Source organism: Leptonotus elevatus, chromosome 16, assembly GCF_054856555.1.
Source record: "Leptonotus elevatus isolate MCC_2025b chromosome 16, RoL_Lele_1.0, whole genome shotgun sequence".
In the NCBI taxonomy this organism is placed as follows: domain Eukaryota; kingdom Metazoa; phylum Chordata; class Actinopteri; order Syngnathiformes; family Syngnathidae; genus Leptonotus; species Leptonotus elevatus.
In genome coordinates, this window is record NC_141254.1 from 16,224,841 (window position 1) to 16,238,974 (window position 14,134).

General features: G+C 36.8%; 2 protein-coding genes across 3 annotated transcripts; one reads left to right on the forward strand and one right to left on the reverse strand.

Moving 5' to 3' along the window:
• The first annotated feature begins 628 nt into the window (after positions 1 to 628).
• slc25a15b (solute carrier family 25 member 15b) lies at positions 629 to 6,923 on the forward strand. Of its 2 annotated transcripts, none has more exons than XM_086098378.1 (7): positions 629 to 1,149; positions 2,756 to 2,843; positions 4,010 to 4,268; positions 4,350 to 4,487; positions 5,433 to 5,608; positions 5,684 to 5,842; positions 5,916 to 6,923. In XM_086098378.1, exons 2-7 carry the CDS (start codon positions 2,801 to 2,803, stop codon positions 6,035 to 6,037), a joined length of 897 nt encoding a protein of 298 aa, XP_085954504.1. In that variant the 5' UTR covers positions 629 to 1,149; positions 2,756 to 2,800; the 3' UTR covers positions 6,038 to 6,923. The 2 variants fall into 2 exon arrangements, with proteins under 2 accessions (XP_085954504.1, XP_085954503.1); XM_086098377.1 differs by having other exon boundaries at positions 630 to 1,145.
• Positions 6,811 to 13,996, reverse strand: LOC147161001 (transmembrane 4 L6 family member 5-like). The gene is made up of 4 exons (XM_086098376.1): positions 11,044 to 13,996; positions 10,193 to 10,258; positions 9,003 to 9,136; positions 6,811 to 8,266 (listed from the first exon to the last, which is right to left on the reverse strand). The coding sequence occupies exons 1-4, from the start codon at positions 11,548 to 11,550 to the stop codon at positions 8,071 to 8,073; spliced, it is 903 nt and encodes a 300-aa protein (XP_085954502.1). The 5' UTR covers positions 11,551 to 13,996; the 3' UTR covers positions 6,811 to 8,070.
• Between the last annotated feature and the right edge of the window lie 138 nt (positions 13,997 to 14,134).

Consider the following 14,134-nt stretch of genomic DNA (forward strand, 5'->3'; position numbering starts at 1 on the left):
GGAACACTACTCTGCTTTATTTGTATTGTGGCCCTTGTTGTACTCTTGATCATTGCAGCTGAATGCTGTGTTTGCACATTTTATGGGAAATGTGTGCAGTTGAACTTTGCTCCTCTCCTTGCGCTGTAACAGACAGACAACGAAAGCAAACCACAGTGGACAAATTGTACAAATCACACTGCATTTGACAGATTTTCTTTCTGAAGTTTTAATAGCAACAACACTTCGTTAAATTACTTTAGTAGATATTTTAGATGTATGTTCTTGAGTATTTCCCCCTGGTGACTTGTTAGTATTTACTGATACTGTATCTGTACTTTGTACTCCTTGCCTGGTCGAAATAGGCTTGTTATGGTGTGTGTGTGTTAATGTAATTCTGTTTCATTGTAATTTAGTTTAACAAGGTGGAAATTTAGGAGTATGAAATTCAGTCACACCATACTTTCACTTTGGTCCAGAACTGAATTATTACCTCTATATTTATCAGAATTTTCTTTATATGCAAATATCTGCTTGTACTAAATACAAAGTTAGTACCGGCACTTGTCACCGCACTTGACAAAACTGTGACTGTCCGGCGTTTCACAAAACAAACAGCAGAGGGCGCGCTAACAATTTGTACCACCTGACGAGTCAACAAACCGGAAGTTTTAAAATCCATGAGTTCCACGTAACGAAGATCACTCACACTGTTCGTTTTAAAAAAAACATTTTAAAAAACTGTAAACAAAATGAATAAAGCCCGCAGCCTTTTTGTTTTATCTAACACCATGTCACCGAACCTGAACGGCGGTCTAAGCTAAGTCCATTATAATCGAGAACGGCTCAAGAGTGGACGGGGAAAGACTTTTGTACCTGCAAGCGGAGCAGAGAGAGACCTCGTGAAAGCCTGTCTACAAAGATGTGCTGCAACATCATCTATTATTATTCTGATCTGCAGCGCCGTTATCATCGCCCATTCATCCATCCATTGACGCCACATTGTGGAGGGGAAGATGCCGCAGAAGAGATAACATTTGAGATAATCATGCGTGCTCTGCTAGTGTACCATAGCACGCTCTACGTTAGCTCCACTTAGCAAGTTGCCGGGTGAGCCGCATTTCACCGCTGAGGTCACGCGGAGTAAAACGCTCGCTCTCCCCAAGGTAGGTATATATTTTATATTGTATATATTTTATTGATTACGATAGGGCTACTATTTAAAGTAATTTCGTTGCAGCGTAATCGCAGAAAATGTCCACTGTTCCTCGAGTTGGATCGCTAATTAAGGCCTACGAAAGAACACTTTATGTAAAACATGTGGAAAAGTACGTATTCTTTCATTAAAGATATTACGATGCAAAGTAGTAGATCTAGTAAGCTTCTTTATTGGAATAAGTTTAAAAATGCGCAGGGTCGAGTCATCACCCCCATCTGCCGGTAACCTTCATAGGTTGTAACTTTAACATGGCAACAAAAGTACATACTACTGACATTTCTTAGAAAGGATCTCAAAATAACCTTTTTTAAATAGCAGTTTTGCAAATGAATGGCTTCATTTTTCATTTTAGGAGTAACATTTTTATTTTGAGGAGCACTTTTTTTAGCCCAACCTGTTCTTACTGCGCATGCGCGGGAACAGCGCATGCACAGAAGTGCAAGGTATGCTACTTTTGCCGTTTAATCCCAAAGATCTAAAGCAAGGATTTTTAAGCAAGGGTTATTTAAAAATAAAAACGGGGAAAAAAATAAACGACGATGTAACGGGGGTTATGCTCAATTTGGGACAGCATTTGATAACATTGAGTTGCTTTGTGTATAAGAAATGTGCTATACAAATAAAAACGTCATACGTCATAAGCAAAAAAAACAAAAAAAAACAAAACACTTTATATACATATTTTATTTCTATGTACTTGTATAATGCTGTGCATGGGCGGAAGACTCATTTTAAATTCACCAATAAATGAATATGACCATAACAACATAAACATAAAGTAATTATTAACTCATTCACTGCCACTGACGGCTATAGACGTCAAAAATTAATTTAAACAATTTCTAGTAGTTTAACATTTTTTCCCCACTGTTGTTAGCAAGAGTATGAAAACCTAGATTTTTCTTATTGTACATTTCAAACAGATATAAAATTTGTGATTAATCGTGAGTTAACTATTAAAGTCATGCGATTTAATTACAATAAAAAAATAACCGCCTGATGCGATAAAAAAAAATAGTATTAAAAATGTGATTGCAATTTTTAATCGTAATTAACTCATTCACTGCCATTGACGTCAAAAAATCAACATTAATACCATTTCTATTAGCTTCACATTTTTCTCTACTTTTGTTAACAAGAGTATGAAAACCTAGATTTTTTTTTATTGTACATTTAGAACAGATATAATTGTGAGTTAACTAGTGAAGTCACGCAATTAATAAAACAATTAATCAAAAAGGCCTTAGTCAATAAATTGTGTGCCCGTTTGCCAATCAGTAGAACAATTGCAAATACAACAGATTACCTTGGGACTGTTGAGATGAAAACATTATTGTAATAAGCATCAAACTAAACTTGCATCTTCAATTTCAAGACCAATTCCTACTGAATTGATTATATTTCGATATCTTTTTGGATTTATTATGTAGTAGAGTAATTTCTTGAGATGGTACATTTTCAGTTTATTTTAGAAGTATGTATAGCTGTAAAAAAAAAAAAAAAAAAATTGACTCTTTCTACATTTTAATGAGATGCTTCCATATTGTCGGTTGTCAGGTGCCTGAACGGAAAGAGAAATCTCTTCTGACAATTTCGAACACGATGGCACCTCAAGCCATCATCGACCTCTCTGCTGGAGCTATAGGTAACCTGACCCCCCCCCCCCCCCCCACACACACACACACACCCTCTTCAAACTATAAAAACAAATCACACAGTGCAGTACAGTACATTATCCATTATTGTTCTGTGTGTTCCTGATCGTCACCTCCTGCTATCTCTTTAAAAGTGTGCCCAAATGGGCTCATTTGCCTCTGCTCGACATTCGGCTCACTTATTGTCCTTCTCTTAAAGTCTTAACTCATTCACTGCCATTGACGGCTATAAACGTCAAAAATTCATTGTAACTATTTTTATTAGTTCACTTTTTTTCCCCCCCACTTTTGTTGAAAACCTAGAATTTTTTTTATCGTACATTTTGTTTTGTACATGAAATTTGTGATTAATCGCGAGTTAACTAGTGAAGTCATGCGGTTAATTCCGATTAAAAACTTTAATCGCCTGACGCCCCGAATTTTTTAATATATATATATATATATATATTTTTTTTAATTCATTCACTGCCGTTGACGGCTATAAACGTCAAAAATTTATTTGAGCTATTTCTATTAGTTTAACTTTTTTTTTTCCAATTTTGTTAAGAGTATGAAAATCTTGAATATTTTTATTGTACATTTAGAAAATATGGAATTTGCGATTTAATCGTGAGTTAACTAGTGAAGTCATGTGATTAATTACAAATAAAAAATGTAATCGCCTCTTGCCCCTAATTTTTTAACTCATTCACTGCCATTGACGGCTATAGACGTCAAAAATTCATTTGAACTATTTCTATTATTTACATTTTCCCCCCAATTTTGTTAACAAGAGTATGAAAACCTAGAAGAAAAAAAAAGATTGGACATTTAGAACAGAGTTAACCATTGAAGTCATGCGATTAATTACAAATAAAAAAATGTATCGCCTCTTGGCCCGAATTTTTAATAATCTTTTTTATTTATTTTTATTTTTATGAATTTATGGCAGTGAATGAGTTAAAAGTAACGCACCATGCCTAAGGGACAAAGGTACAAACAAACTCAAAAATGAGCCTGGGCCTTTTTAGCTTCAACAAACAAGAACATTTGCAAAATGGATGACGACTAAGAATGTCCACAGACATCTTGTCTCAGCCAGGAGGAAATAGTCCATAAAGATAGAAGAGGTCCAAATCTTGCCTCCCTCATTGGGGACCGCATTGTCTCCTCCCAGGCGGTGCTGCGTGCGTCTTCAGTGGACAACCTCTGGACACAGCCAAGGTCAAGATGCAGACCTTTCCCACACTCTACAGGGGCTTCATCCACTGCATCACGACCACGTACAAACAAGTCGGTCTCCGGGGTCTCTACCAGGGAACCTCGCCGGCTCTCATAGCGAACGTCGCCGAGAACTCGGTGCTCTTCATGAGCTACGGCTTCTGCCGGCAGCTCATCCGCTTCACGGCGGGACTGCACAGCGATGCCGTGTTGAGGTAGGGGCGACCTCGACAACAAACGCTTCGGGCCGTATAAGTTGTGAGAACACGGGAAAAGGAGATCTGTGTGCTCGCCAGCGACATGCAGAACGCGTGCGCCGGCTCGGTGGCGTCCATCTTCTCTTCGCTGGTCCTTTGCCCCACGGAGCTCGTCAAGTGTCGTCTGCAAGCCATGTACGAAATGGAGGCGTCGGGCAAGATTGCCAGGAGTCAAAAGTGAGTGGTTTTAACAAGTCTTCCGGTTGGGATGGGGTGAGCGCGAGAACGGCTTGTATGTAAGACGAGAGACACAAGCTACGGTTTTCGTTGTCCAAACGATAACGGCTGAATGAACTGATAAAATGTGGCAAAATCGATTTTATTTATTTATTTTCTCCTGTATTGCCATTGGTTGTGTGCACCTTTTTATTTGGAGCGCTGTTCGTGTTGTACATGATTTGGCCACTTAGGGGCGGTGTTGTAACCGCATTACAGAATAGAAGAAAGAAGTTTGGATCAAGTTATGCTAATACAAGTTTTTTTTTTTTTTTTGGAAGAGTATAGGTGTGAGTAATGTCAAGATGCTTCTCTGTATACATTCCTGCCGCGTTTTCGTATGAATAGCCGTTCTTTTGTGTGATTAAAAGTGCCGCGAGTGGAGCGCTAATTAGCGTGAGCGAGCCAAGGGCGCTTTCCATTGTGCGTTAGCCTTGAGCTAGCTGCGTTCGGGAAACAAGCTAGTTTCTTTGTTTTGCGTGTTTAGGTTGACCCTTTTAACCATTTAACCTCAATTCGAGTGTAACGGACTGCTTGATACCAGCAACATTGGACTGTTTGCTGTCTGCTAAATATTATATACTATAAAAGCTATCACATTTATAGCTAGCTACATAGAGTAGCAGTTGTGGCTATGTGGAAAGATACTTTCCTTACAATTCAAAACTTAAATGTAAAATCACAACAACAAAAAAAAACACTTCCTTTTGTCATTCTGTCTTGCAAAACAGACGAGAGTAGATCAAGACGATTCTTTGCACGTCTACAGATAGCAGAAATCATTGTCAATCAAATCGTTTCAAATCAAAAATCAATTCTGAATTGAATCTGAAAATCTGAATCCAATCGCGACTGTCTCACGATTCCTTTCTGGTCCGTACGTCCCCGTGCGCTCTCTCTCCGCAGCTCGGTGTGGTCCGTGGTCAAATCCATCATGAAGAACGAAGGCCCGCAGGGTTTCTTCCAGGGCTTGACCACCACCATCGCCAGAGAGGTGCCCGGCTACTTCTGCTTCTTTGGCGCCTACGAGCTTTGCCGCAGTGCCTTTGCAGACTACATGAAGTGCGGAAAAGATGACATCGGTGAGTGCGCCGCCGCCGCCGCGATGCATTCCGGGATATCATCGTCAACGCGTTTGCGTCTTACTTTTTGCGTAGGCGTGGCTCCGATTGTGTTCAGCGGGGGTTGCGGAGGGGCGTGCCTGTGGCTGGTGGTCTACCCCATGGACTGCGTCAAGTCTCGGATCCAGGTCATGTCCATGACGAGCAAGCAGGGCGGATTTTTCAAAACCTTTATGACCATCGCGCGAACCGAAGGTAGTAAAACGTTCATTTTGTCCGAACGAGTTGAAATCGTCTCAGTTCTTTTTGTTTAATTTCTTGCTTGTAGGTATTAGAGCGCTCTACTCTGGTCTCACTCCCACCATGGTCCGCACCTTTCCTGCTAACGGAGCACTTTTCCTGGGCTATGAGGTCAGCCGCAAGGTCATGATGAAGCAGTTTGATAGTTGAATTTTTAAACAAGTTAGCCAAGGAGCAGCAGTCAGGATTTATTCTCGGGCCTCAAGACCTCATGTGAAGAATCGTGTTTGTTTTTTTTTCTTTTGAACTTACACGTTGTGTTTATATTTTTGAAATGATGATGTTAATGGGTTTTTAGAGCTAACAACTGTTAGAGGTTCGACTGCCAATATTTCCGAGACAGCTATTCTATGTGGTCTTGTCCTTGCTAAATTTTTGCCTACCTCAATGTTGTCAAATGCACAAAAATATACAGCATTTTGTACATGCCTTTCAAAGCATCTAATGTATGCATGCACATTAAGAATTAAGGGGGGGGGCACTCCTTTGTAATGCTTGATGAGTTTCGAGGCTTGAAAACAGACCAAATGTGTTCATTGGTCTAAAATGATGCCACTCCATGAGTTTATCTAACTTATAGTATTCCGAAATTGAATTAATGACTCATGTTTTTTTAGAAATTATTTATTTCCTAGATTTTCAATTTTATGCTTCTTTTTTTTTTTGACTGAGTAGTTCCAAAGTTGTTTAAAAAGCAGGGTCTGTTTTTACAAACCAAATTAATTAACTCAACTTGAACTAAAACACACTCAATTGTTACAATTCATTGTTTGCCTTCTGATTTTGATTCAAATTGATCACTCCATTTTCACGCCACCTATCGGGTCGTTCCACTGTTTTGCAATAAACAATGAATGAATGAAAAATGTGTTCGGTTAAATAAAAAATTCAACATGGTAAAAAAACAACAACTCAGTCATATCTATTATTTGTTAATAGAAATGTTTTATTAAGAAAATGCCAACAAAAACATATTGGTATATTTAACTATCTTGATGTTGTAGTTATAATATCTGTATTAAAAGTTTTCACTAAAGCAGCTTATTTCCTGTGTTTATATGAGCATCTTAAACAGATTTTTACTGTGAAGCATGTTAGCAGTTACGGTAAACAATGCTGTGTGTCTAGCATGTATTAAACATTCTAATAATGAATGAATGAATGAATAGACTTGATTTATACACTATTCCCAAAAATGTTGCGATATTCAGCTTCCTGTGAAGATTATAGTGCATTTTAGGTTCGACCTGACATTCAAAGCCAAATATGCCTAACTTTATGATTAGAGGATATTCAGCAAGACACTTTGTGAACTTTTATACGGAAGCGTATTGCATTCACTTGGAAAAAAAAAACCTCCTGTTTTTCTGACAAATTTTTGGGGGGAGCTTTGTTTTTTTCAGTATTTTTTTTTCAGTTTTTCTGAATATTTTTTTCTGTAAAAAAAATATTTTGAAAAACAGGTTGAAAAAAATATTCAGAAAAACGGAAAAAAATATATAAAAAAAGAAAAATATATATATTTTTTTTAAATAATGAAATGATTCCAAAAAACAAAGCTGTTATTCTGTTTTTCGGAGTATTATTATTATTTTTACCTCTGAACTCCAAGTGACTTGTTGCAGACTCGCTAATACAAAAGCGGACACTTTCCCGCATACCTCCATATGCAATAAGATGGTCATGTTTACTTACTGGCTCTCAATAAAGGGATGAATGTGTATACTGTATTGTGGTTAGTTCTGAAAACCCCTTTAAAAAATATATTCAGAAAAACAGAAGAAAAAATATGCAGAAAATAATTATTTTATAAAACGGAAAAATTACTCAAAAAACAGTTTTTTTTAAAACAAAAAAAAGACAAAAAAACTGGGAAAAAATATTCTATAAAACAGAAAAAAAACCTTTAAAAAAACGCTCCCCCAAAAAATTTGTCAGAAAAACAGGATTTTTTTAAAGTAAATACAATACGCTTCCATACTTTTACATAAGACAATGTGAATAATTTGTTTTTTCAAGAGCATGTGATGCAGCCGCTTGCCAGCAGGGGTCGCTGGCAGTTCAGATTTCTTTTTTTTTCACAGTGCAGCTGCAAATCAAAAGCAATTGCACGATCATTTGGACTACCAAGGTATTAGTTGTAAAAGCAATTTCAGTCAGCTGGCAGCGTTGAATTCCAGGATTCAGATGACGGTTTTGTTGGTGCAGGTTCCGCACAAGCAGCCGAAGAGGCCATTGATCATCTGGATGGCACACAGAACCGCTTGCACGCAGCTACAGGCCAGCAGGGTGCCAAACAGTCCAACGTTGAACTGCACAATGTTTTTGGGCTCCGTGCATTTCCCCCACCAGGTGTGGTCAGTCAGGTAACTCGGGTCACTGGGAACAAATGAGCTTGATTAGCATGTCTGCCTCATGGTTCCGGGTTTTTTTGTTTATCTTGTTTCATCGTGCCGTACACCAGCTTACTCGATGCTAGAATACAAAACTGATATGAGCAATTGAGCAGTACTGTACAAAAAAAAAAAAAAAGGAGTTATCTAAAACTCCAAACTGACATAATTGATTAATTATGCTTTATATAACTAGCACTTCCTGAGTCCCCAAGTATTGATTTAATTTGGCTGACATGACATATTGATTTATTTCTATAATGGAGACCAACCTTATCAAATACTTTTTCTACCTCTCTTAACCAGTCCCCAATTCTGTTTTTTATTTTAATTTTATTTTATCTGTAGTTGATAGCTAAATGTGATTCCATTGTCAGCCACTAGATGGCGACAATAAACGCCCTCTGCTGTTTAGAGATTGTTTCTCATCCTTGGCATATAAATTGACTTTCTTGACTCTTCTTCCCGTCCTTAAAGTGCACTGCAGTCATGTAATATGTCCTCAAAAGATTACGTCTGAATTTTTTTTTGTGGAAATGGTTAAAAAAAAAAAGTGTATTCACACCTTACATACGATTATTTCTTGACCCGTGCACCATCCCTCAACACAACCTTCATTTTGTATATTTGTATGCCAATGTGACTGTTCCGAAAGAAGCAGCTAGAGATAAATGATTATCATGTTTATGCCACCCATCAAATAAACCTGATCAAAGGGTTACCTGTCTGTGAAAGGTGTGGACCATATCAAGATGACTTTACAAAGGGGGCCGTTCTTCAAACCCAGTGCTGCCACACTCATGCTGTACAGGGCGCCGGCCACACCCACTGCGGCAAATGCGATTGATAAGAACATCTGAGGAAGTGGAAAGATAAGCAAAGTTTAGGAACATGTCCTAATGGAGTTTGAGGTGGACTAAACATTTTGTCCTCATCCTGACATTGTTGTTTCAATTGCTGATTGATGAGATAACAGACGTTTTTAGTCTTAAAGTCACAAGTGAAACACGTGGTTTTTTTTTGTAACTTCAATTGAGTAAGAATTTATATTAAATATTATAGATATTTAACTCATTCACTGCCATTGACGGCTATAGACGTCAAAAATTCAATTGAACAATTTCTATTAGTTTAAAAATGTTTTCTAATTTTGTTAACAAGAGTATGAAAACCTAGCTTTTCTTAATATTGTACATTTAGAACAGGTATAAAATGTGTGATTATTTGTGAGTTAACTAGTAGAGTCATGCAATTAATTAAGATTATTAATTTTTTTAATAATCTAAATCGCGTCAGGCAATAATTTTTTAAAATTGTGATTAATCGCATGACTTCAATAGTTAACACATGATTAATCACACATTTTATATCTGCTGTAAATGTACAATATTTTTTTTCCTAGGTTTTCATACTCTTGTTAACAAAAGTGGAAAAAAATGTTTAACTAATAGAAATAGTTCAAATGAATTTTTGACGTCTATAGCCGTCAATGGCAGTGAATGTGTTAATATTTAATTCATGTTTTCCCTTTTAACTTGGTTTCTGTAGCATGAATTTGGTTGATGTTGTGTGCAAATCGAACAAGTATAAATGTAGTTTACAGGAAAAATAAATATGAAACTGGTTAAAATAGACAGTCAGTGATAGACCCGTTTGCATAATATATGTAATTAGACACACGTGGGCCACAAAACATACCCGGCAGTCCAATACTTATGCTCACATGAGAAATAATTGACTAAAATCAATGACAATTAGTTGTCATTGAAGTTGCGTATTAGATCCAGATTGACTATAAAAATTCACATTTACTTTGCTTCAAATTTTCTTTATACATGACAGAATTTTCATGGCAACAGGTCAATAGTAAAATACAGTGAATAGTCTTAATTTAATAAACAGACTCACTCACCCCACAGCGATTTCCACAGCATCCGTGTTTCCCAGTCAGGTGGATATAAAGTGCTGGTAACAACACCTGAAACGGATTGATATGAACTCATTCACTGCCATTGACAGCTATAGACTTTCAAAAAAAAAATCATTTGAACTATTAGTTTAACTTTTTTTTTCTCCATTTTTGTTAAACAAGAGTATGAAAACCTAGATTTTTTTACATTTAGAACAGATATAAAATTAGTGATTAATCGTGAGTTAACTAGTGAAGTCATGCGATTAATTACGATTAAAAAATGTAATCGCCTGATGCCCCTAATTATTAATAATCTTTTCTTTAAAAAACAACAACACATTTTTTGTTTAATTTTTAATAATTTTGTTTCTTTTTTTTTTTAAAGAAAAGATTGTTAAAAATTAGGGGCGCCAGGCGATTACAATTTTTAATCGTAATTATTCGCATGACTTCACTAGTTAACTCACGATTAATCACAAATTTGATATCTGTTCTAATACAATGGACAATTCTAGGTTTTCATACTCTTGTTAACAAAAGTGGGGAAAAAATGTCAAACTAATAGAAATTGTTCAAATGAATTTTTGACGTCTATAGCCGTCAATGGCAGTGAATGAGTTAAATGTCATTACATAAACTTCATTAAGGACTCGTGGAAATGTGACAATAACAACATTTTCATGAAACTCATGTGCAGTGTTGGATTTTGTGAGTGTGCAATATCAAATGCACGAGCGTGCTGAAAACCTTCATGTTCGGTAGCATTTTTCTCTCAAGGTTCGCAAAAACAAAAGAATGTGCAGCAAGCGAGTCCGTCACACCCTTCAGGCGCACGTTTGGAGACAACTTACCATGACTCCCCCGCCGATGAGTCCTCCCATATATTTCACCTCCGCAGTAATATGTCCATCTTTGGCATATTTGATGTCCCCGTCAGGAAAGAACAACACGATGTTACAAATGATGGAGATGAGTGCCAATGGGTACAAAGACACAGCAACGCAACGCGAACATGTCCCGGTGCACATGTTAACCGAGTAAAACTGCTGCTTGTTGAAAGAAAGAGAAAAAAAAAAAGAAGCCTGAGAATTCCCGTTCAGGATGTTTAGGCGGCTCCCTTGCTCCTTTTCCTTCTCTTTTGAGGACACTGACCCTAGCAGGGCGAAAGCATGCGTACTTGTATGTTCACTCTGAGTGATGTGAGGGTGTGGGAGGTGGAATGACAAGCAGACACCATAGACAAACACAATCTGGGATAGGCGGAAAAAGGAAATGTGACTCATTCCTAGTGAGACAATTCCTGTTTTGTTGACACATGGCCTGTAAAACATAAATAGATTGAGGAAGTTCAGGTACATTCATTGTGATGTCATTTCGTCATCATATTAAAAGTAAATTTAGGGAGAACCAGAAACTTCAATTCCATCAATATGGATGCCCGTGACTCCAGATTCAAGGCACATGTTGGACTTTGGACACTGTGAAGTGTTGCGAGAAGAATGTCATTGACATCGACTGCGGGTAAAACATTAAATAACAAGCCCTGGGGGGAAAATTTGAATCACACAGGCTACACTTTCATGTTGATGGGGCTTGTCTCATTTGTGACAAAATGGAAATTTATATAGGTTGGAATGATGCAGGAAACATGATTGGTCTCCCGGGAAGCCACAGCCTGGGGAACTACCTTTCTTTTCTTTTTCTTTTTTTAAAGTCAATTTGCAGTCTTGAGTTCCCCACATGTAAAAGCTCTCTCATACTATGCATGTAAACAAAAAATGTGGTCAAACCAAAGTTCACTACCTTTTCCATTTTTTTAAATTCATGTTTATGATTCACACTATTGTTGGTATGAGAACAGTCGAGAGCAGAAATTCAGGATTTGGCTCAGAACCTGATATTTAGTAAATCTGACAAAGGTCAATAAAGACTTTTTTCAGTAGGAGTACTCAACTCTTGAGTAGACAGTCACCAATTCCAATACTTTTGATATATAAAATTGTCCCTAAAAAATGACGGATAACTTCAAAACAAAGACGTACAGTATATATCGCAATATAGCATTTTTCCTTAAAATGACATAGAATAAATGGCAAATTTCTAATTCCTAATTCATAGATTGTAAAATGGCCTGGAAATAAGGCTGAGTATTGATCCGATACCGATACGCGCCCATCCCGAGTCCCAGGTCCACATTTGGCATGCTGCATCATTTTATGTCCCACTAAAGTAAATAACGAGTGGTTACTTCATGTTTTTTTTTCTCAGATGTTTTTTTTTTCTTTTCATTGTGGTAGAAAATTCATCCATCCATCATTTTCTTCTAACAGGGATCGAGTTGTGTTACCCAAATCTTTTTTTTTAATTGGGGATTTGAATAGTAGATAATTGTATAGTTAATTAAACTAAATGATGCTACCCGATAACCTATTTGCTTTCTGTTCAATGAAAGATGGTTTAAAGTTGGTCAGGATCTTACCAATGAGAATAGTGACTCAAAATGTATTCAACCATTTAGTTTGAGGGGTTAAATGTTAAACAATAACTTCATATCGGTGCAGATTTTCCATTATTCATGCACTAAAGAGGTCGGTCACCTTCTGTTTAATAAATTATTTTGATTAAATAGTAAGTAATTGTGATGGCCTGTCAAAAAAAATGGAATTCTCATTTACTTCAAATTCTACAAATTCTTCCTGATTGAGACGCCTGCCTCACAATTGACCACACTTGCCATTGTTTCTTCATTGGTACAATGATAGTCCTCTGCAAATCCCATACCGGGCTCTAACTTCTGTAATTAGATCATGCATATTCGTCCTGTTTTCACCTCATTAGACTGCAATCCAAGTTGTTGTTGGAAAAACGACAAGAGTATTCATTTAGTTGGATTATTTGGATACGGAAATCCAGCTTCTTGTTGTATGAATATTATTATTTGCATTTGCGAGTTTGGCAGAGCCACCGCTGACCCAGAATGATGTATAGTAATGCAATACAGAATAATGGTCTGTAGATTATTAAAATGACAACACACATTAGGATAATGGTAAAATGGATGCATAAAAACAAACAAAAACATAACGAATAGAGCTGTAAAAAGAAAAAAACATTTAAGTTTGCCTTTTCATTTCTGTTCCCCGACCTAATGTTTGTAAAGGTGGATGACGTTTGGGGGTGGGCTGCTCTTTGCTTAATCAGCGACACGCCATTTCTGAGGTATGCCCAGTCTCATGATAAAGAAGTGACGAAATCTTAGGAATGCTCTTGCTATTGAGTAATCAAGACTTTCAAGAGAGTGCACCGGGAGGTGAGAGAAGCTGGCTTTGAATTTGTCTTAAATTGTTATGATTACAGTGAATGGTGGGTAGCAGATGAGAATGCTTCAGCTGTCTTTGGGAGGTGTGGACGGGAAGAGAAAAATCAGAGCCATGGTTGGTTTCGACAGAGGGTGTTTTTGTTTATGAAAGGTAGAGAGGGGGTAAAGGAGGAAAAGGAGGGAGGCGTTTATTGAAGTATGTACAATACCATCTGAACGTACCCTTAATTCAGATAGTTGGTGTAACAAACGTGCTCTCCCACCCACTTACAAAAATAAAATAAAATAAAAAAATCAGCCAATGAGGCACTGCGTACGTGACATTTTTTAGGCACACTGTGTATACTACCAAGGTTTGGCGGACCCTAAAAGTAATGCTAACTTTCTTCATAGGGTTTGTTAAACTCGACTAAATTTATGACTAGAAATAAAAAATAAAAAGGCAAACTATATATATATATATATATATATACATACATATACACACATTTGTATTTATTTTTTGAATTATATTTTTTATATATACATTTTTATTTTCACTGTTAGTCATTTGGAGTCATTTATTTATTTATTTAGTCATTTATTTATTTGTAATTTTGGCGGTTTTCAAAAATTAAATACAA

Coding starts and splice junctions, on each gene's coding strand:
- slc25a15b (XM_086098378.1), top strand. CDS start 2,801: ATGGCACCTCAAGCCATCATCGACCTCTCTGCTGGAGCTATAG. Junction 4,488..5,432: donor AAGATTGCCAGGAGTCAAAA/GTGAGTGGTTTT, acceptor CTCTCTCCGCAG/CTCGGTGTGGTCCGTGGTCA. Junction 5,609..5,683: donor GTGCGGAAAAGATGACATCG/GTGAGTGCGCCG, acceptor CTTTTTGCGTAG/GCGTGGCTCCGATTGTGTTC.
- LOC147161001 (XM_086098376.1), bottom strand. CDS start 11,550: ATGTACCTGAACTTCCTCAATCTATTTATGTTTTACAGGCCATGTGTC. Junction 9,137..10,192: donor GCTGTGGAAATCGCTGTGGG/GTGAGTGAGTCT, acceptor CCACTTCCTCAG/ATGTTCTTATCAATCGCATT. Junction 8,267..9,002: donor TCCACACCTTTCACAGACAG/GTAACCCTTTGA, acceptor ATTTGTTCCCAG/TGACCCGAGTTACCTGACTG.